Source organism: Delphinapterus leucas, chromosome 8, assembly GCF_059928025.1.
Source record: "Delphinapterus leucas isolate spDelLeu-1000000601 "Yukka" chromosome 8, BTC_Dleu_Yukka2, whole genome shotgun sequence".
Lineage (NCBI taxonomy): Eukaryota > Metazoa > Chordata > Mammalia > Artiodactyla > Monodontidae > Delphinapterus > Delphinapterus leucas.
The window spans coordinates 86963851-86985232 of record NC_143136.1 but is presented as its reverse complement, the minus strand read 5'-3'; the positions used below and the strand labels follow the sequence as shown (position 1 = coordinate 86985232).

Here is a 21382-nt window from a genome sequence, read left to right as displayed (position 1 = left end):
GTGTTTCATTTAAGCATCATGTCACCTATTTAGAGTCAGTCAGGCTATGCATTCCAAGAATCGCCTGTGCATAAACTATCTTCTACTGAGTTTCTCCCTTTTTTTTTTTTTTTTGAGAGAACTCCTGATATACACCAGGTAGTAATACATTGTCAACTTTAGGCTTGGCAGATATCTCCTCCAAGTCTCTCACTATCTATTTACCTTGCTGATGAAAGTCCTTAGTGACCAGATATCTTTAAATTTGATCCATATTGTTCCATAATTTCATTCTTTATTGTTTGTGAGATTTGCTTTCTTTTTAAAAAAATTTTAATTGAAGTATGGTTGATTTATGATATCATGCAAGTTTCAGGTTTACAGCACAACGATTCAGTTCTATATATATATATATATATTCTTGTTCAGATTCTTTTCCCTTATAGGTTATTACATAATATTGAGTATAGTTTCCTGTGCTATACAGTAGGTTCTTGTTGGTTATCTATTTTATACACAGTAGTGTATAAAATCCCAGCCTCATATTTCATCCCTCCCATCTGTCCCCCTTTCCCCTTTGGTAACCATAAGTTTGTTTTCTGTATCTGTGAGTCTCTTTCTGTTTTGGAAATAAGCTCATTTGTGTCTTTTCTTTTCTTTTCTTTTCTTTTCTTTTTTTAGATTCCACATATAAGCGATATCACATGATATTTGTCTTTCTCTGTCTGGCTTACTTCACTTAGTATGACAATCTCTCAGTCCACCCATTTGCAACAGCAGCAAATGGCATTATTTCATTCATTTTTATGGCTGAGTAATATTCCACTGTGTGTGTGTGTGTGTGTGTGTGTATGTATGTATGTATATATGTATATGTATGTGTAGGGGTGTGTGTGTGTATAGATATACATATATATATGTATATATATACGCCACATGTTCTTTATACATTCATCTGTTGATGGACATTTAGGTTGCTTTCTTGTCTTGGCTTTTGTAAATAGTGCTGCAGTGAACATTGGGGTGCATGTATCTTTTCAAATTATGGTTTTCTCTGGATATATGCCCAGGGGTGAGATTTCAGGATCATATGGTAGCTCTATTTTTAGTTATTTTAAGGATTGCTTTAGTTTTTATTATAAACACATTACAGATTGAAAATTGTAGTATATATAGTCAGCATGTTTAATAACATATAATACACCACAATGTTGATGGGACTGTAATACACCAAGCCATTTCTACGTTCCTCTTTTATTAGATTTTTAAGTTGATTCCAGTTTTATACTAAAATAGTTATAAATGCAGTAAACCTACTATTGCTTGTCAATTTTTCTTTTATATCTTCTTAAGAGAATTTCTAAGCCTAGATGACTTAATTAAATCACAAGACCATTTTTTAAATGACTGTTATGTATTGACATACCGCTTGCCCAAGGAGTCTGTATGTTTTTTGTAACTAATAACAAAATGGTCAGTTTAATCATAACTTTGAAAAATTGTGTAGTTTTTATATCATTGGTAATTTAGTAACTATTAAATAGTATACCATAGTTGCTATAATTTGTATTTCTTATGTAAAATTTCTTTCCATAGCCTTTTCCCCATTTATCAGGGAACTTTATATCTTTTTATAAATTATAATGAGTTACTGCAATAGTAACAGATGCTTATGCTGTCAAGTACTTGGATAATTGCTTTACCAGTAATTCTGAAATAATACTCTAAAATAGGCTATATTACTGCTTTCAATCTTACAAGTGGAGAAACTTGGTCACTTGTATCAGCCTCTCCTTCTCTCAATCTTATTGCATGTATAGTTGGTATCAGATTTTTAGTCCTGTCCTCTGTTTAAAGTAGGTTGGATTTTTCCCTCTTGCTAGAAGATGTTTGAGGCCAGGAAGCAAAAATTGTTTGTTTATTTCATACCATCAACAGTACAAAGGGCTTCAATTGTCACTTAATACTATTTTATTAATCCCAAAGTTTTCTACCCATGAATACATGACAGGTCATCCACATTATATCTTGTGTTCTTATTTTTCTTTCTTTCCCTCCTCCTGTTCCTTTTTCTTTAGCTTCCTTTCCTCTTTCATATATTTTTTCTTTCTAAGACAAGTTTGACCTATCTCTGAATACAACAAGAGTAGGTGGAAGGAAGGAGAACTCCTTGGCTATACCTTACATTTGTAAAGGGCCATAAATTTAACTTTATTTTGAAATGAAGTTCTAGAAATCTCCCCAGACAGACAGACGGGGTTGAAAGCCGAAGACATTCAGCATTCAACTTTAGTTTTTCTTTGTGAACATTGAAAGTATGCTTTTTCTGATAAAGTTTAGAAATTCCTGCATTTTGGTACATCTATCCCCAAAAGTTAAGTAGCCCAGGTTTCTCTGAAGCTCTCGGAGACCTTAGCAAAGAGTTGTTTTCAATTCTTTAATTGAAAACAACTTTAATTTATAAAAGCCCCCGACAGCATGTAAGCTATTTCCGTACCCTTATCTCTCCCTCTATACCTTTCAAGCCTGCCCCTTCGTCATCTCATTTGTGGCTCTGTACATCTTATCATGGCTTTTCACTCTGCTCTGCTTTTCAGAGGGACCTGGGAAGAAGTACTTGAGGGTGAAAATATGGACAGAGAGGTATTTGGGAAGAAATCAAGTAAAGGTAGTGCAGCGTTATGTCTACTAGTGTGTATTTTCATCCTAGAGCCCATGGCTGTTAGACCTTAGTTTTTATTTGTTTTTTCTTCTTTTTAAACAATTGTTTCTCAGAATAGACTCTGTAGAACATGATACCAAAGTACCCTCCTAATGTAAACTTTTCTTTTTAGCATTTTCTGCTCAAGATCCCAATAACTTCTTCCAGGCTTCATCTGTCTTTCTCTTTTTTTAATGTTCCATAATGAGGACTGGAGGGAAGGTTTGGAGAGTATGGAATACTGAAGTTAATTTGTAAAAGGTTGCTTGAGTTTCATGATTTCCAACACATGCTCTGTTATAATTTCCAACTTCTAGTAACCCTTTGAATATATAAAGCTTTTACATTTCTTGCAATAGTGGCAGAGATGTATATATTTATACATCAGTGTCTCTTTGACCCTTTTTTTTAAAGCAGAGGCAAATTACAAGAAGCTTAAGAGAGAAGCAGTAAGTTCTTCACCTACCAGTTTGAGAACTAGTCAGAACACTTAAACAGTGTCCAAGTGATTTTTCAGTAAATCAGTCAAGGACACTAGAGTAAATCACATTTACCCCCACCAGAGGTACAGAATCAAGTCAAATCCAGTGTGCCCAAGTCAGATAACAGAGGCAGGTGGCCCAGAGTGAGTCTGAAATTTACAAAGTAACCTCACATATATTTTCCTCTGACTTTTTCGTTTGCCGCCGTGTCATTACCAAAGGAGGCATAGGAGAGGTGAGTGTAAGATATAAAGCTTTGATGTTAGAGCAGATGAATATGTTAAACCTGAGTTCAAGCTAACAGATTCTTATGACGATAACGAATATCTTAAGGGCCATTTTCCATCAAGCGTTCTTCAGATAAGCTGTTACCAAGCTGCTGTTATTATGTGCTGCCATCCGGTGTCCGTTTTGTAGAATGCAGAGTTTTTGGTCAAGCTGATGCCTGTGTTGAATTTTCTTTGGTTTTGGGGTTGTTTTGTTTTGTTTTGTTTTTACTTTCTACCTTTACAATTCAGGATTTGTTTTAGGGAAGCTCTCTGAAGTGTCTCACTTGGAGAAATTGTCCCACCAATTGCATTAATTGTAACTAATTGTCCTTATTAGAATTTAGTTCTTCCTCCTTCCTAATTACATTAAGGATCTTTTTCTCCCTTAGATGTGATGTCTTGTGACAAAAAATATTAAAATAAATAGCCTGCATTTATTCTCCCAGGATCTATTTCCTGTACTGAATCACTAGTGTCAATATCAATCCCTTACCTAATTGTTACTTGTAAATTCATGCGGAGACTCTCTCACCTATTCCTGGGACCTCTGACTTACTGAAGTTGGACATTTCCTGACCTATGTATCTTGTTTAACGCTCAAGTCTATCCAACAGCTTGGTTTTTATCTCTCTGTGTGGAAAAATAAAAAAGAACTCCCTCAAAGTTAAGATGATGAAGTGTTGATGCATTAATTGGCTCCCATCAATGGATGAAGTTACTTGCTGGCCTTCTTGGGAAGGTAGAGATGAAAGGGCTTCCAGGTCAGCATTGCAGAACAGCCCAGGTCAGGCTAAGAAGTGCCCTTGTTCCAAGGAGAAAGATGTTCAAGTAACTCTTTGACAGCAGTTGGGTGTCTTCCTCTCTCAGAGTCTATCATGAGGCTCTGCATAGACGTGCCCAATATGACTAAGGGAGAATTGCATGCCACCTGCTCTAGAGACAACTGATACAGCAGAATGAGCATGGCCTTCTAAGTCCAGAAGACTTGGTCTGAATCCCATATTTATGACTTTGATGCCCTTGGGTAGGATGCACCCTCACTAAGCCTCAATTTTTTTATCTGAATGTGGAGGATTTGTTTCTGTGTTTACTGCCTGTCTCCCCTGACATAAATGCCTTGAGGTCTCTGCTATTTGCCTTTATATATTCAGTCCTTGGAATTGTATCTGTCCTGTGGTAGATGCTCAGTAGATACTTGTGACTGTCTTGGGGATTAAATTACTTGACACAAAATACCAGGTGCCATACCTAGCACAGAGTGAGAACCAATGCATGCACTACAGCTTATCTTATTGAAACACATCTGAGACGTCCGGAAGCCCTGTAGAGAAAGCTCAGGTATTGCCACTAGAATTATAAATTAGAAAAAGATATACTAAACCAGGAATGTTAGATACTTTTAAAACAGTACTATGAAAGACTTACCAAAACACTTGGGAACTAAGGAATAAATAAGGGAAATGCAAGAAGTAGGTGCTTTTGTAGTCCTTGTTAGTAAATAACAACAAACAGGGCAGGAGTAATCTAGATGAGTGACCCTCCTGAAATTTGAGAACCCATATATTCTTTTACTCAAAAAGCTTTGATAAGCACTCACTAAATGTCAGATATTGTGCCCAGGAGTGGAAAAGCTCTAGGAAGTCATGGTGTTCCCCTCTTTGGGGGTACTAGGAAAGTAGAGGGATTTTCTTTCCATTCTGAAAATCGCTTCATCCTCAAAAGGTCTATTTTTAAAGTCCTGCCTAAGCCCCCTAAACTTGAAGGAGTTACTCGCTCTCTGAGTTGAATCTCAATACACCGAAAAACTGTCACCTATAAGGATTTGGTTGCATGCAGAAAGCATTAAAGGTACAAGTCAAGGCAAAACCTTGCCAGTTGACCCTATTCATACTCCCTCCAGAGCTGACAGTGCCATCAAAAGGCTTGCTGTGTTAGAGTAACTGGTGAGAAAGCTTTTCTGCTGATATCCTGAGAATTACAGGCAGCACAATGGGCCAAACACATCAAATGGGGAATGGACTTGAAAGATATTGTGAAGAAAATAGCCAAGTCTCTAGACTACTTCATTCAGAGAGGAAGGTTCTGACCTAAGTCATAGGTTAAAAGGTATTCCCATTAGGTGAATTCTTAGCCGCTCCTAGACTAGAGGCTTTTGAAACACTTTCTGGTTTTAGACTCCCTACTGAGTGCAGGTGAGCCTACTCATCACAAACCAGAATAATCCCCTAGCAGGAAAGAGAAAGAGGTGGTGTCATAGCTAGAAGCACATCCCTGCTTCCGGCTTCTTATGAGGAGTTGAAAGACTCATCATGTGACTCCTTTAAATCAGTTCAATTCCCAAGAGAAAAATAGAGCTTGAGAGTGGTGGGCCTTTGACCAATCCTTCTAATTAACGTTAGGTAAAACAGTTAATTTGGCAGTCCAGATGGCTTATACCTTGTCACAGGCTCTGCACTCTAGCTTTTATAATTTGAGACTTAGGACCCAAACTATGGTGAAATCTGACATCGACAATCTCCTTAACCAAGAAAATAGTATATTGCTGGTTTGGTTCCAGAACACCTCAATAAAGAGAATAAGGCAACAAAGAGAGTCACATGATTTTTTTTGGTTTCCCCTTGCATATAAATTTATGTTTACACTCTACCGTAGTCTATTAAATGTGCAATAACATTATGTCTAACAAAACAATGTACATACCTTAATTCAAAAATACTGTATTGCTAAAACATGCTAACTATCATCTGAGCCTTCAGTGAGCCATAATCTTTTTGCTGGTGGAGTGTCTTGCCTTGATGTTGATGACTGCCGACTGCTCAGGGTGGTGAATACTACAGGTTGGGGTGGCTGGGCAGTTTCTGAAAATAAGAAAATAATAAAGTTTACCACATCAATTGACTCTTTCTTTCACAAACGATTTCTCTGTAGCATGCAGTGCTGTTTGAAAGCATTTTACTCACAGTAGAACTTCTTTCAAATTGGAGTCAGTCCTCTCAAACCCTGCCCCTGTTCTATCAACTAAATTTATGTAATATTCGAAATCCTTTGGTATCATTTCAACAGTCTTCACAGCAACTTCACCAGGAATAGATTCCATCAGAAGAAACGACTTTCTTTGCTCATCCATAAGAAGCAATTCTTCATTCTTTAAAGTTTTATCATGAGATTGTGGCAATTTAGTCACATCCTCAGGCTCCACTTCTAATTCTAGCTCTCTTGCTATCTCCATCACTTCTGCAGTCACTTCCTCCACTGATGCATTGAACCCCTCAAAGTCATTCATGAGGGTTGGAATCAACTAATTCAGACTCCTGTTAATGTTGATATTTTGACCTCTTCCCATGAATCAGGAATGTTCTTAATGGCATCAAAAATATTGAATACTTTCCAAAAGGTTTTCAATTTACTTTTCCCATACCCATCAGAGGAATCATGACCTATAGCAGCTATAATGTATTTCTTACATGATAGAACTCCTTGATCCATGGGCTGCAGAATGGATGTTACGGTAGTAGGCATAAAAACAACATTAATTTCATTGTATATCTTCATCAGAGCTCTTGAGTAACCAGGTAATTTGTCAACGAACACTAATATTTTGAAAGGAATCTTTTTTTCTGAGCAGCAAGTCTCAAAAGTGGACTTAAAGTATTCAATAAACCATGTTGCCAAGAGATGTGCTTTCACCCAGGCTTTGTCATCCCATTTATAGAGCACAGGCAGAGTAGATTTAGCGTAATTCTTAAGGATCCTAGGACTTTCAGAATGGTAAAGGAGCTTTGGCTTCAACTTAAAGTCACCAGCTGCATTAACCCCTAACAAGACAGTCTGTCTGTGCTTTGAGGCTTTTGAAGTTGGGCATTGACTTCTCTTCTCTAGCTATGAAAGTCCTAGATGGCATCTTCTTCCAATAGAAGACTATTTTGTCTACATGGAAAATCTCTTGTTTAGCTGTAGTCACCTTCATTAATTATCTTAGCTAGAGCTTCTGGACAACTTGCTGCAGCTTCTACATCAGGATTTGCTGCTTCACCTTGTACTTTGATGTTACTGAGACAGCTTCTTTCCTTAAACCTCATGAACCAACCTCTGCTTGCTTCAGACTTTTCCTCTGCAGCTTCCTCATCTCTCTCAGCCTTCACAGAATTGAAGAGCGTTAAAATCTTGCTCTGGATTAGGCTTTGGCTTAAGGGAATGTTGCGTCTGGTTTGATTTCTATCCAAACCACTAAAAGTTTCTCCATATCAGCATTAAGACTGTTTTGCTTTTCTATCATTCATGTGTTCACTGGAGTAGCACTTTTATTTTTATTATTTTTTTTTTTTTAACATCTTTATTGGGGTATAATTGCTTTACAATGGTGTGTTAGTTTCTGCTTTATAACAAAGTGAATCAGTTATACATATACATATGTTCCCATATGTCTTCCCTCTTGCATCTCCCTCCCTCCCACTTTCCCTATCCCACCCCTCCAGGCTGTCACAAAGCACCGACCTAATATCCCTGTGCCATGCGGCTGCTTCCCACTAGCTATCTACCTTACTACGTTTGTTAGTGTGTGTATGTCCATGACTCTCTCTCGCCCTGTCAAAGCTCACCCTTCCCCCTCCCCATATCCTCAAGTCCGTTCTCCAGTAGGTCTGCGTCTTTATTCCTGTCTTGCCCCTAGGTTCTTCATGACATTTTTTTTTTCTTAAATTCCATATATATGTGTTAGCATACGGTATTTGTCTTTTTCTTTCTGACTTACTTCACTCTGTATGACAGACTCTAGGTCTATCCATCTCATTACAAATAGCTCAATTTCGTTTCTTTTTAAGGCTGAGTAATATTTCATTGTATATATGTGCCACATCTTCTTTATCCATTCATCCGATGATGGACACTTAGGTTGTTTCCATCTCCGGGCTATTGTAAATAGAGCTGCAATGAACATTTTGGTACATGACTCTTTTTGAATTTTGGTTTTCTCAGGGTATATGCCCAGTAGTGGGATTGCTGGGGCATATGGTAGTTCTGTTTGTAGTTTTTTAAGGAACCTCCATACTATTCTCCATAGTGGCTGAACCAATTCACATTCCCACCAGCAGTGCAAGAGTGTTCCCTTTTCTCCACACCCTCTCCAGCATTTATTGTTCTAGATTTTTTGTTGATGGCCATTCTGACTGGTGTGAGATGATATCTTATTGTAGTTTTGATTTGCATTTCTCTAATGATTAATGATGTTGAGCATTCTTTCATGTGTTTGTTGGCAGTCTGTATATCTTCTTTGGAGAAATGTCTATTTAGGTCTTCTGCCCATTTTTGGATTGGGTTGTTTGTTTTTTTGTTATTGAGCTGCATGAGCTGCTTGTAAATTTTGGAGATTAATCCTTTGTCATTGACTCATTTGCAAACACTTTCTCCCATTCTGAGGGTTGTCTTTTGGTCTTGTTTATGGTTTCCTTTGCTGTGCAAAAGCTTTGAAGTTTCATTAGGTCCCATTTGTTTATTTTTGTTTTTATTTCCATTTCTCTAGGAGGTGGGTCAAAAAGGATCTTGTGTGATTTATGTCATAGAGTGTTCCGCCTGTGTTTTCCTCTAAGACTTTGATAGTTTCTGGCCTTACATTTAGGTCTTTATTCCATTTTGAGCTTATTTTTGTGTATGGTGTTAGGGAGTGTTCTAATCTCATACTTGTACTGTCCAGTTTTCCCAGCACCACTTATTGAAGAGGCTGTCCTTTCTCCACTGTACATTCCTGCCTCCTTTATGAAAGATAAGATGACCATATGTGCGTGGGTTTATCTCTGGACTTTCTATCCTGTTCCATTGATCTATCTTTCTGTTTTTGTGCCAGTACCATACTGTCTTGATTACTGTAGCTTTGTAGTATAGTCTGAAGTCAGGGAGCCTGATTCCTCCAGCTCCATTTTTCGTTCTCAAGATTGCTTTGACTATTCGGGGTCTTTTGTGTTTCCATACAAATTGTGAAATTTTTTGTTCTAGTTCTGTGAAAAATGCCAGTGGTAGTTTGATAGGGATTGCATTGAATCTGTAGATTGCTTTGGGTAGTAGAGTCATTTTCACAGTGTTGATTCTTCCAATCCAAGAACATGGTATATCTCTCCATCTATTTGTATCATGTTTAATTTCTTTCATCAGTGTCTTATAATTTTCTGCATACAGGTCTTTCGTCTCCTTAGGTAGGTTTATTCCTAGATATTTTATTCTTTTTGTTGCAATGGTAAATGGGAGTGTTTTCTTGATTTCACTTTCAGATATTTCATCATTAGTGTATAGGAATGCCAGAGATTTCTGTGCATTAATTTTGTATCCTGCTACTTTACCAAATTCATTGATTAGCTCTAGTAGTTTTCTGGTAACATCTTTAGGATTCTCTATGTATAGTATCATGTCATCTGCAAACAGTGACAGCTTTACTTCTTCTTTTCCGATTTGGATTCCTTTTATTTCCTTTTCTTCTCTGATTGCTGTGGCTAAAACTTCCAAAACTATGTTGAATAAGAGTGGTGAGAGTGGGCAACCTTGTCTTGTTCCTGATCTTAGTGGAAATGCTTTCAGTTTTCACCATTGAGGATGATGTTTGCTGTGGGCTTGTCATATATGGCCTTTATTATGTTGAGGAAAGTTCCCTCTATGCCTACTTTTTGCAGGGTTTTTATCATAAATGGATGTTGAATTTTGTCGAAAGCTTTCTCTGCATCTATTGAGATAATCATATGGTTTTTCTCCTTCTATTTGTTAATATGGTTTATCACATTGATAGATTTGCGTATATTGAAGAATCCTTGCATTTCTGGAATAAACCCCACTTGATCATGGTGTATGATCCTTTTAATGTGCTGTTGGATTTGGAGTAGCACTTTTAATTTCCTTCGAGAACTTTTCCTTTGCATTCACTTGGCTAACTGCTTGGCACAAGAGGCCTAGCTGTCAGCCTGTTTTGGTTTTTGACCTGCCTTCCTCGCTAAACTTAATCATGACTAGCTTTCAATTTAAAGTGAGAGAGATGCAACTCTTCCTTTCACTTGAACACCTAGAGGCCATTGTAGAGCTACTAATTGGCCTAATTTCAATATTGCTCTGTCTCAGGGAATAGGGAGGCCTGAGGAGAGGAAGAGAGATGGGGAAAGGCCAGTCGTTGGAGCAGTCAGAACACACATAACACTTATGGATTAAGTTAGCTGTCTTATATGGGCATGGTTCACGGTGCCCCAAAACAATTACAATAGTGACATCAAAGATCACTGATCACAGATCACCATAACAAATATAATAATAATGTAAAAGTTTTAAATACTGCGAGAATTACCAATATATGACACAGAGACATGAAGTGAACAAACACTGTTGGAAAAATTGCGCCAGTAGACTTGAAAGCAAGGTTCAGTTTGTAAAAAAACACAATATCTGTGAAGCACAATAAAATGATGTATGCCTATACTCTTTAATCTTTAAAAAAAAAACCATAACATAAATTAGTGAACAGATTTTAGGCTTCAGAATCGGAGAAACTGAGTTTGACTCTAAGTGTATGGCCTTAAGTAAGTTACCTAAACACTCTGAACTTTGTTTTCCATATTAGTAAATGGACAGATTAGTACCTTCACTTTTTTTGCAAAGCTAAATCTCCAGTAGACAAGCAAACTTATACTAGGTACTCAAAATAATTTATGCTAATTATTATTTTAAAAGAGATCATGAAAAACTGAATTAAAAATGGAGCCTCTAAAACGTTGAAAAACAGCATTCTATTTTTCTTTTTGAAATGAAATTATCTTAAATTGGAAAAATCTTCACTTGTATTCATAAAGACATTGTTTGTAGTTTATAAGATCAAAAAGAAATTTACTGTATGTAAAGTGCCAGAACAATTCATATTACTAAGGTTCCAATACCTGCAGTTCTTACCCTATTCAGCTTGTTCATCAGATTCACCTAAGAGGGAACATTTCACAGCAGTTCAAAGTTCTAACTGTGAACCATGAGGTAATCGAATTTCATGCAACTTCAGTTCTAACCAGTTCCAGTTCCAAGTTTAAGAAAGGGAAGAGTAATGCCAACACATTCTATAAACGATCAACATCTGAAAAAGATCAAATCAGAACCATTTACCCAGGGCTTGCTATAGACAGGAAGCAAATAAGGTATAGAGTATCTCTTGCCAGGAGATGAAAAATATAATGGGAAATACAACAGGCAGGTTAAATATAGGTTCTGTCATGCCTGGGGGTGTCCCATTCTCCTTGGTTACATATGGTCAAAGTAAGGGGTGGAGATAAAAAAGATGCCCAGTCTAGAACAGCAGTCCCGCCAATGTTTACTCTATCTCGGGCCATCTAATATTATGACCTGCATAAGAAGAAAGCTACAGGTGTTGCAATTCATCTTGCTGCTACTGTTACCTAAAACGAGAAATGGGAACTAAGGCAAGGGAAGAAAAGGGTCTATGTGGTTTTCATTTTTCCTCCATCTTTTTCATCATTTGATTGAAAAAGTGACTATTTGAAGACAAGTGGGTCCAAGAACATAGTGTTCATATTTGCATGTTGGAAAATACACATTGTGTTTGTTTTGTTTCTGTTTATCCAGTTTTTTTCTTTTTAACACAGTGATGTATCATTAGGAAAGCTTCAGGGATGTAAGAGCAGCCTAATCTTGTAAATATTAACTTTACTGAATCACAGCTGTCCTTTAAATCAAGCCCCTAGAGACTATGAGGCAAGTGGAACTAAATTACACAAAGATCTTAAATGGTCATTTAAAATGTATCTTTGTGTAGTTTTCTATGGATCAGAGTAGTCTTTTTGTAAACTTTTTTAAAAAATCACTTTTGTAAAATGAATTCAGCTATTCTGAACTGAGTGTTAAACCAAAGCAAACTGCAGCAATATGATGTAATAGAAACTTATGTATACTAATCTCCTTAATCTTTTACCATCTAAAACATTTGTCTTTCTTTATGACACAAATATATACACATATGCGTATTGAAGTAATACATGTTCAATGAAAAGGAAAATCAAAAGCTATGGCTTCACTCTCTGATTTAACTATTGTTATAACTAGCTTTTTATTTTTTACCCCCATGCCTAAGTTTAATCATTGACTCAACAAATACATATTTATTGCCTACTCTGTCCAAGGCACTGTTGCTTGTCACTGGGGGTATCTCTGTAAGGACGAAATGTTTTCTGTCGATGTGGGGCTTTTTATTTAATGGGGGAGAGAGAGAAGTGAAATTTACAAAAAAAAATTTTTTTTAATTTATCCTAAGTTCTATGTGAGGAAGTCATGGAAGACATATTTGAGGACATAATATTTGAACTTCGATGAATGGGAATTGATAATCAGAAGGGGCTGGGATGAGTGAGGACAATCATAGGTAAATAGCAAAGCATGGTCTTATGAACTACATATTATATTATGGTCTGCATTAAAATCTTCCCATATCAGGATTCTGCTAAGCACAGGGTTCATTAGTCCATTGTATGACTCCATTATATGCAATTTACATAACCTGTCTCATTTTTTGATATTTTAGATGCAGAATTAAGAAATGGTGCACTTCATTCTTATGTACAGAGCCTTAACTTATGAGATGATTTCTTTAGGATAAATTTAACTTCATAGTAATGGGCTTGTTCAATCAAAAGATATACACATTTTAAAATATTTTTTAAAAACATATTGCCAAATTCACTCCTGAAAAGTTGTTTCCACTCCCACCAAAACTGTGTGGGAGAATCCATTTCTCCATACTCTCAGTAAACCTCGGTATTATTCCTTCTAATTCTTGCCAATTTGATTGGCAAAAAAGTAAAAAGCATTTGACTCCCTTTATTTGCATTGAGTTTCAACATTGAAAAATATTGTGAACTAGGCAGGCAAATTAGCTGATTAGTTTTGCAGACTCTGATGTATACTAAACCAATGAAGAGATATAACAATGAAGGACAAGGTTCTGATTTCTATTTTTAGTTTGCTGTTTTTGGTTTGCTGCAGAAGCATAGACTTTTTATGGAGTGGAAGACATGGATACACGAGGTTGGATTTTTGATAGCTGAAAAAGATTTGGGGAAGATCTACAAATGATGAAACTTTTACTATAAATGCCATGACATATAAAAATTACAGAATATTTTTATTATTTTTTTAATCTAAATTCCATGCCACCTGTAGATTTTAGTAAAGAAAAGATTTTTAGGAATTCTGGTTAAAAATATAGTCTCTACTTATTCCAAATGTTGCTCATACAATACCTGTGAATGATTTCTTCAAGTGATAGTGCTTTTTTGCTTTTTTCTCTCCTAAGGAAAAACTGGTCTACTTCCTGGATTGTTCTTTCTAGTCGAAAAATTGAATTTTACAAAGAATCCAAGCAGCAGGCTCTGTCTAATATGGTGGGTAGTTCTCTGTTTCTACTATTATCATGTTTACAGAAATATTGTTGAATTAAAAGTTTGGTTTCAACAGAAATCACACTAAAGCCTCCAAGCTATCAACATCTGAAAGCAGATGGAGGAAAATGACTCAATAAACTTTTAATCAGAGGAAGGGAAAATAGAACTTAGTGTTTGTTTTATTAAGTGGTGCATTTGGAGAATAATCACAAAATGAGATGAATGGCAAGCAGCTCTCTAGTAATGGGAAGGTAACACTTTAAGGTGCCATTTATAAATGCTTTATTCTTATTTATGAAACGATCACTAAATGCAGCTACTTGCTCAAATAATGTAGTATAAAGTATGTTATAAAATGCATTAGTAATAAATACTTAACGGATGAGACTATGGAAAGCTGTTTTAAAGAATATCATAAGGCGTAAATCGTATTAAACCATGTATGTGCATCTTTAATACATGAATTTAAGTTGTTATCTAGCATGCTATAAAGTGCTTCACACATTAATAAATAATAATAAACTGTTTATAAATGGCATCTTAATATAGGGTGTTACCAATGAGGAAACACTCTAAGTTAACAGTGATTTTTTTATCTTAGTCTAACTGTGACATTCACTACATCCAGCTAACCTTTCTGAACAGTTCTATGACTCCATCTAATGGAACTAATACAATTTCTGTATCCAATAGTTATTACAAAGTGAAATTTGTAGGGCTTCTTGATTTGTACCTGGAGGAGGGCCTCATATATGCCCACAGAGATTTGACAGTGATAGTAGGAGCAATTCTGAGCTAGTTACTGGGGCAATTCAAGCTCAAAACCTTGCTGCCCGAACACCAGAGCTGTCACACGATGTTGGAGACAGTGGGCAAGCAGCATATCTGACAGCCTCCTGAGTAGGAAGGACTCTGGGCAGGAACCAACCTGCCATACCCCAACGGCCTGATAGGCAGCAGGGAAAAGGGGTCTCCTGGCAGGAATTAACCACAATGAACTAATTTGTATTTGGCAGGTAATAAAACGATGGAAGGTTTTTTGCTTTCCAGCCACTAGTCGTGTTTGCTATGTAATCCTCTTTAAATAGGAAATAGAAAATCATTTGCTAGGAGATTTTTTTTTTTTTAAAGGAGAAGATTTTAGTAAGAACAAAAGGTAGCATTTGGCTTGCTCCTGATAATTGCAATAGCCTTTATCCCCAAGTAGCTTGCTGATTTTGGAGTCTCGGTGCAGTCCAATCTGTAAACTAATTATGAATAAATTAAAAATATATCTCAGTCCTTTGTATTTTTAATTTAAACTGCCTCAGAAATTTCTTTTAGGGTTTTGTTTTGTTTTTATTTTTTGGCTACAGTAATGTTGAGATAACCTTTTTAAGAAAAATAAGGTACCCCTAAAGGCTAGGTACAAAACAACTCCCATCCACCCACGGGTCCTTTGTCTTCCCTTTGAATGAGTTCTAAAGTGGAAATCAGGAAGGGAGGAAAGTCACTTGCCTTGCTGAATTTGGCTGCTGAGAAGATGATCTTCATCCTGCTGGGTGAGAAGAATTCCATTGGAGCAGAGTTTATGTGAATGTGCTGGGATAATGGGAGAGATTAGATTCCAAGTTAAAGCATTTGGTTTATTTTTATTTTATTATTTTAGTCTCCTCATACCAAGAGATAGTTATCAGATGCTTAATTTTGTACAGGTGGAAGAAAACTCCCCCTTACTGTAGGCAAACTTTGCAAGTCAGCTCACTAATTGCATGCCTCTAGTTCAAGCTTCAGAACTGTTGTAAATTGACAATAGATTTTACTTTTAGAGGAAATTTGTTAACCCCCTTTTTTTTTTTTTTTTTTTTTGGCAGTCCCTATTTATTACTTCTAGTCCCATTTTCAGTGCTCTTATGGTTTCTCCCAGACACTCATTGTCTTCAAAGCAAATTCTGGGCAGGAACTAACTGTGTTTTGTGGTAATAGGGGAAAGAATTGCAGATTCCTGTTTGTACTGCATGACTTATCTTGCTAGTCAAGTTCTTGGATACATTTCTAACCAAATATTAAAGGCCTGGTGGGATAGCCCACATTTACCAATTCCAGTCTCAGAGAAATGATATGATGATTACCAGGCCTTGATGAAAGATACTGTGGTTTTATTTTGAAAGAGATTTATGCTCAAGTTTCTGAATTTCTCTTGTGCCCCCTTACACATGTCCTGGTATTACTGTTCATTGTACTTTTGGGAAAGTCTGTCCTTTTCTCCAAGGGGGTCTGTAGAAGCTGCCTAAGTGAGTGCAAAATGTGGCTTAAAAGAGTAAATGGCATTTTAATCTGTACAGGAATGATCTTTGAATGTTAATGCAGTGGTGAGACAAAGCAGCAGAGTAGCTAGGAGAAGGGCTTTGAAGTTCAACCATAGGGAGCTTTATTCTAGTTTTGCCACTTAGGAGCTGACAAACTTATTCAACTCCTTTGAGCTTCAGAATCCTCACCTGTAAAGTGGAGATAGTAATATTTACCAAGAGAATTAGTAAGGAATAAAATTAGTTAATAAAATAAAAATATGCATAGTAGCCATAAAATAATTATTATATTCTAATATACTCCATTAAAATATAAATATACTGTATTCTATAGTACATAATATAGGGTATAATATAATTATAACTTATCATTATACTATCTTAGTTTTGCACTTGAATTGATTCACACGTGTGTAGAAGAAAAGGTATATTAATTCAAGGAATACCAGTGTGTACTGTCTCCAAAAAAAGAAATATGTATCCATAGGCAGCATAAAATATTGTGTCTGAGCACTGAATAATTCTGAAAATGAAGCCATTTCTCCATTTGGGGTTCTAGATGTAATATCCTGCTTATCCATATATATTTTCCTGGGGCCCTCACCTTCCTCCATTGTCTCTTAACCTTACTGCTTTCACATTTAATACAGAATGTCACACAGTGTTATGCCTGATCCCACATTCCATGTTTGGCTATATTTCTTTCTCACTGAAATTCTTTCAGTTCATAACCAAGTCACATTTTTATCAAAAGCAGCCTCCCCCTGAAAAGAAACACAGTCACTTTGCTGGTGTGTGTAAATCAGAGATTCATAGGCTCTGGGTCCTCAGTGACCTATTCAAGGAAAAGGAGGACTGACCTATTCTGTTTTTCTTTTTTAATGACATTAAAGAGTAAAGTACTGCCTACTACTACTGTCACTTTCTAACAGAAAGGACATTGTATAATACCCCAGTCCTAAATCTAGGTGGGATAAAACCTCAAAATTAAAGACAGTCTTTACCAAGAGAGGAAACCATCTCCCTCCTACATCTACATACATTGTCTCTGTTTTGTTCACTTCACCTCAGACCAGAGAAAGTTTGGTCCAGACTGGCTGGCCCTCCTGTGAAAAGGAGCATTGGAAAACCACTGGTGTCCTTAGTTCCGGATTTTCTGGATTATAAAGGAAAGGACAGTGTTCTTATTCTGTATTCTGATTTGTAACTCACTTTAAAATCTTGAAATATTGTCACTGGAAAATAACGCAGAAACCATTTTTAGTAAAATGTATAAAACATGTATGTATATTTTAACAGTTATAATCAAACTTCTACATAACCACCGCCCAGGGCAAGATGCACACCCTGCCAGCCCTCCAGAAGCCCCACCCCTGCCTATTGTCTGTATGTCATCACAGCCTCTTCCCTTGCCACAGACTTAAATGGCATTTTAGTCATTATTTTATCACCCTTTATTATTTTCCCACCTATATCTGTAGACCTTAAAAATATAGTATACTTTGTCTGCTTTTGAACTTATAAAATGGAATCACAGCATGTGTTTCTTTTGTTTCTTGCTTCTTTCTCTAAATATCAATATGTCCTGCTTTTTCCTTCCTTTCATTTTGTTTTAATCATTTCATATTTTTCTTCACTGTTTTAGGAGTGATACACTTGGTGTTCTGTTAGTGACTTGCCTAGAATTATAACTTATTGAAGACTAAAGCTATTCAGATATTACTTTAGAATAGTTTTAATTCACTTATCACCTTCCCAATGTATATGCTATTTCTGTCTGTATTTTAATTCTTTTTTAACACCACTAGACATTATTTATTCCCTTTTATAGAATCAATATTGATTTTTATTTGCCCAATATTTGCCATGTTCCTTGTTATTTATATATTCCTGTATCTTAGACCTTCCCTCTAGGATTATTTTTTCTTCTATTTGAAGTACATTCTGAGAAATTCCTGTAGTAAGGGTCTTGTCGTGACAGTCTGTCTCAGCATCTGCTTGTTTCAAATGTCTCTATTTCTCCATCATTTTGGAAATATATATTCTCTCTGGATATAGAATTTTGAGTTGGCAGTAATACTCTTTTGGCACATCAAATATATCATTCCACTGTTTTCTGTCATCCATTATTGTTATCAAGAAGTTACCTGTTAATCTAACCACTGTTCTTTGGTCCCTCATAATATTTTCTCATTACCTTTGTGTTTCCACTGTTTCACTGTGATGCATCCAGGTGTCAATATCTTTTTATTTTCCCTGCCTGGATTGTTGGGCCTCTTGAAATTGATTATAACTGTCATTAATGTATTTTACAAATTTCCAAGCTATTATCTTCTCAAATGTAGCTTCTTTTACATTTTCTCTCTTATTTTCTTCTAAGCCCCTAGTTAAACCTATGTTAAATTTTCTCACTCTATCCTCCACATGTTTTATATTCTTCTTTCTTTCTGTCTTTCTGAACTGCATTCCAAATAACTTATCTTGATTTATCTTCTAATTTAACTCAGTCTCCCTTTGTGATAAACATTATTTTTATTTCAATTGTTATAATTTTTATTTCTAGAAGTTTGTTTCTTTTTTAAATTTACTATGTCATTTGTTGTAGGTTTTTTTCCTGAATGTTAAAGACTCTCTCTTGTTTTGTGAAAATTAGAAGGCATCGTTTTTTTATATTCTGTGTCTTGTGATTCTAGCATCTGAAGTCTACATCAGGCTGCTTCTACTGGTTCTCACTCATGTTGCTTTGTTTCCTTGTGTGTCTGCTTATCTTTGACTGTGTGCTAATCATTGTTATTGAAATATCATGGGAGGTTCTCTGAGGCCTGGAATAAATGTGTCCTACTCCAGAGTGTTTTGTATTTTTCTAAATTGTCTGGGGGCACTTCCAGTGATTGATTAGATCAATTTGAGTTAACAGTTTAAAATTTTTGAGTTATGTGTACATAAAAGGAGGGCTACAGCTGTGCTACACTTTATCAGGGACAGAATTATTGTTCACTCCTTCTTCTCAACATTGTTCACCTACAAAGGCAGTCTTCTTTATAATCCCTTGGGATTGGAGAAAGGGAACAAGTTGAATATTGGTTCTCCTTTATCCTTTTATAATGCCCTCAGGAAAGGTGCAGTTATTTTGATTTGATATTCTGCTTTTCTCTATGGGTTCTGATTCTCACCTCCAAAAAATATTTACCCTGGATGTTCCCACTATCTTTTCAGCCTTTCAATTCTTTTAAGGTTAATTTTAAAAAGAAATATTTTATCCAGCATTTTTTATTGTTTGCAGTGGGAGAGTTGATCCAAATAGCATAGTTTCTCATTACAATCTACCTCACTTTCATTTAAATATGCATTTGGTTAATCAAGTTAGTGCTATTTATATAAGCCTTGGTGGGAAAAGACTTCATAAGAATATGTATTGAAATCCTACAATGAACAGCTTGCTCGTTAGGGCTACATATAAGGCATAGAGATATAATCAAGATATAGTCTTTGCTTTATAGCATCTCTGCCAAAAAATAGGATGAGATGAAATAAGAAACATAGGAGAGTGTTTTTTTTGTTTTGTTTTTTTTGTTTTGTTTTTTTTTAACATTTAAAGGAGGGACAGCTCACATCTGTGAAAGATTTGAATTAGGCCTTGAAGGATGGTTATAATTTCAATATGTGGAGATTTGTGGGCAGGGAAAATTCCAGTGGAGTGAAAAAATATGAACAATGGCATGAAACTGAAAATGGGCAAGGTCTGTGTGCTAAAAAGAGAAATGAATTTTTTAGTTCGGTTGGAAAATAGGATAAAAGAAAAGGATTGAGAAGAATGCCATGGGCTGAGATTTGCTACCAGGGGCAACTCTTTAATAAGGTGTGTCAGTATTCTCCAGACATCTTCACCCTAGAATAATCTCTCGTGGCTCTTCTTTTAACAACTACATGCTGAACAGCAGTATGACCCAGGTGTTGCTTGTCTTAAAAAGACCAGTACTATCACAGGAAAAAGGCAAGAGAGGAGATGGTTCTTCTAACTTCAACTCATTTAGTCCAAGAGCAAAAACTTTTGCCTCAAAAGCAGCTACAGTATTATTTGATTCATCTAGTGGCAGAGAAGTCCTAAGGAAACAAGAGTTGTCAGTTTGATTTATCCTGAGGCCTTGAATCATACCCCTTTCATTTTTCAGGTATACTTACCTATTTCAGTACCAGCATAGTATTTCAATTGGCTCCAGCAATTCACTTGCAACTTTTCTCCTGTGTATGGGCTATACTTTGTAATTTTAGAGCATCTGCTTGTTATGGAGTAGACCCTGGACTATAGCTATGGGATGTGGCAAATATGCACTCCTGGTTAAAAAAAACAAAATTGATGGATTGCCTCATGGGGAAGAAGCTGTGTAATTTAGAGAACCCATTCATTTATTGATTTTATGAACTATTAACAACTCCTAACAGGTGTCACACAATGTGTTGTTAAACCGTAGAGATATCCAGATGAATAATATATGATCCCTGCTGTCAAGGTGCTTATAGTCCGGTAGGGGAAACAGAATCATATGTAGGTTTATTATAATAGAACATGACTAACATGATAAAGATACATAAGAAAACATGCTGGGGAACCATAGGTTTAGCTACAGGTAGCTCTTTCCCAAGGAAATTGTTGTTGCAAGTAATGGTCAGCTTATGTATTTCTCCATTAGTTCATTCTGGAAATATCACTTAGGGTTCTTGATATTAAGCCACTGTGCTAGGTATTAGGAAAGACACAAAAAATGAAACAAACTCAGATCTTTCACTTGAGGGTCTAGAAACAAATAGAAAGCATGCCCATAAATCAAGTAATTGTAGTGAAAAGGTAGACATTGATAGTTACTCCAAAATGGCATGAACAGAGACATGGGTTAGTTTCATGGTAACTAAGAGGAGAGAGATATGGCTCCCAGCTGGAAAGGATTCTAAATATATCCATTAGAGGAAGTGACATTTGAGGAAGTTTTTGAAGGCTGAATAGGATTTCATTGCAGAAATGTGGGAGGGGGGGAATACACTTTACATGGAAAGAAGGGAGTAAGCAATGATAAAATGTGGGAAATTAATCCCTTAATTTGTTTATTTTCCAGATATTATCAATCGCTTGCCTTGCTCCACATACTGTGCTAGTCATTGCTCTTAAAAATGTTTCTTGGTGGTTCCCTGAGTCCTAGGGTATATATGCCCCAATCCAGACTATTTTGTGTTTCTTCTGTAAGTTGTCTGGATGCACTGC

At 36.1% G+C, this 21382-nt stretch overlaps 1 protein-coding gene across 7 annotated transcripts in view; it reads left to right on the top strand.

Moving 5' to 3' along the window:
* The window catches only part of ARHGAP15 (Rho GTPase activating protein 15), a 623182-nt gene that overhangs the window by 98541 nt on the left and 503259 nt on the right, over positions 1 to 21382 (top strand). For all 7 annotated transcript variants that reach the window (XM_022569650.2, XM_022569649.2, XM_022569655.2 and 4 more), the window contains one exon: positions 13750 to 13837. In XM_022569650.2, coding sequence (XP_022425358.1) covers positions 13750 to 13837 — 88 coding nt within the window. The remainder of the gene's footprint in view (positions 1 to 13749; positions 13838 to 21382) is intronic.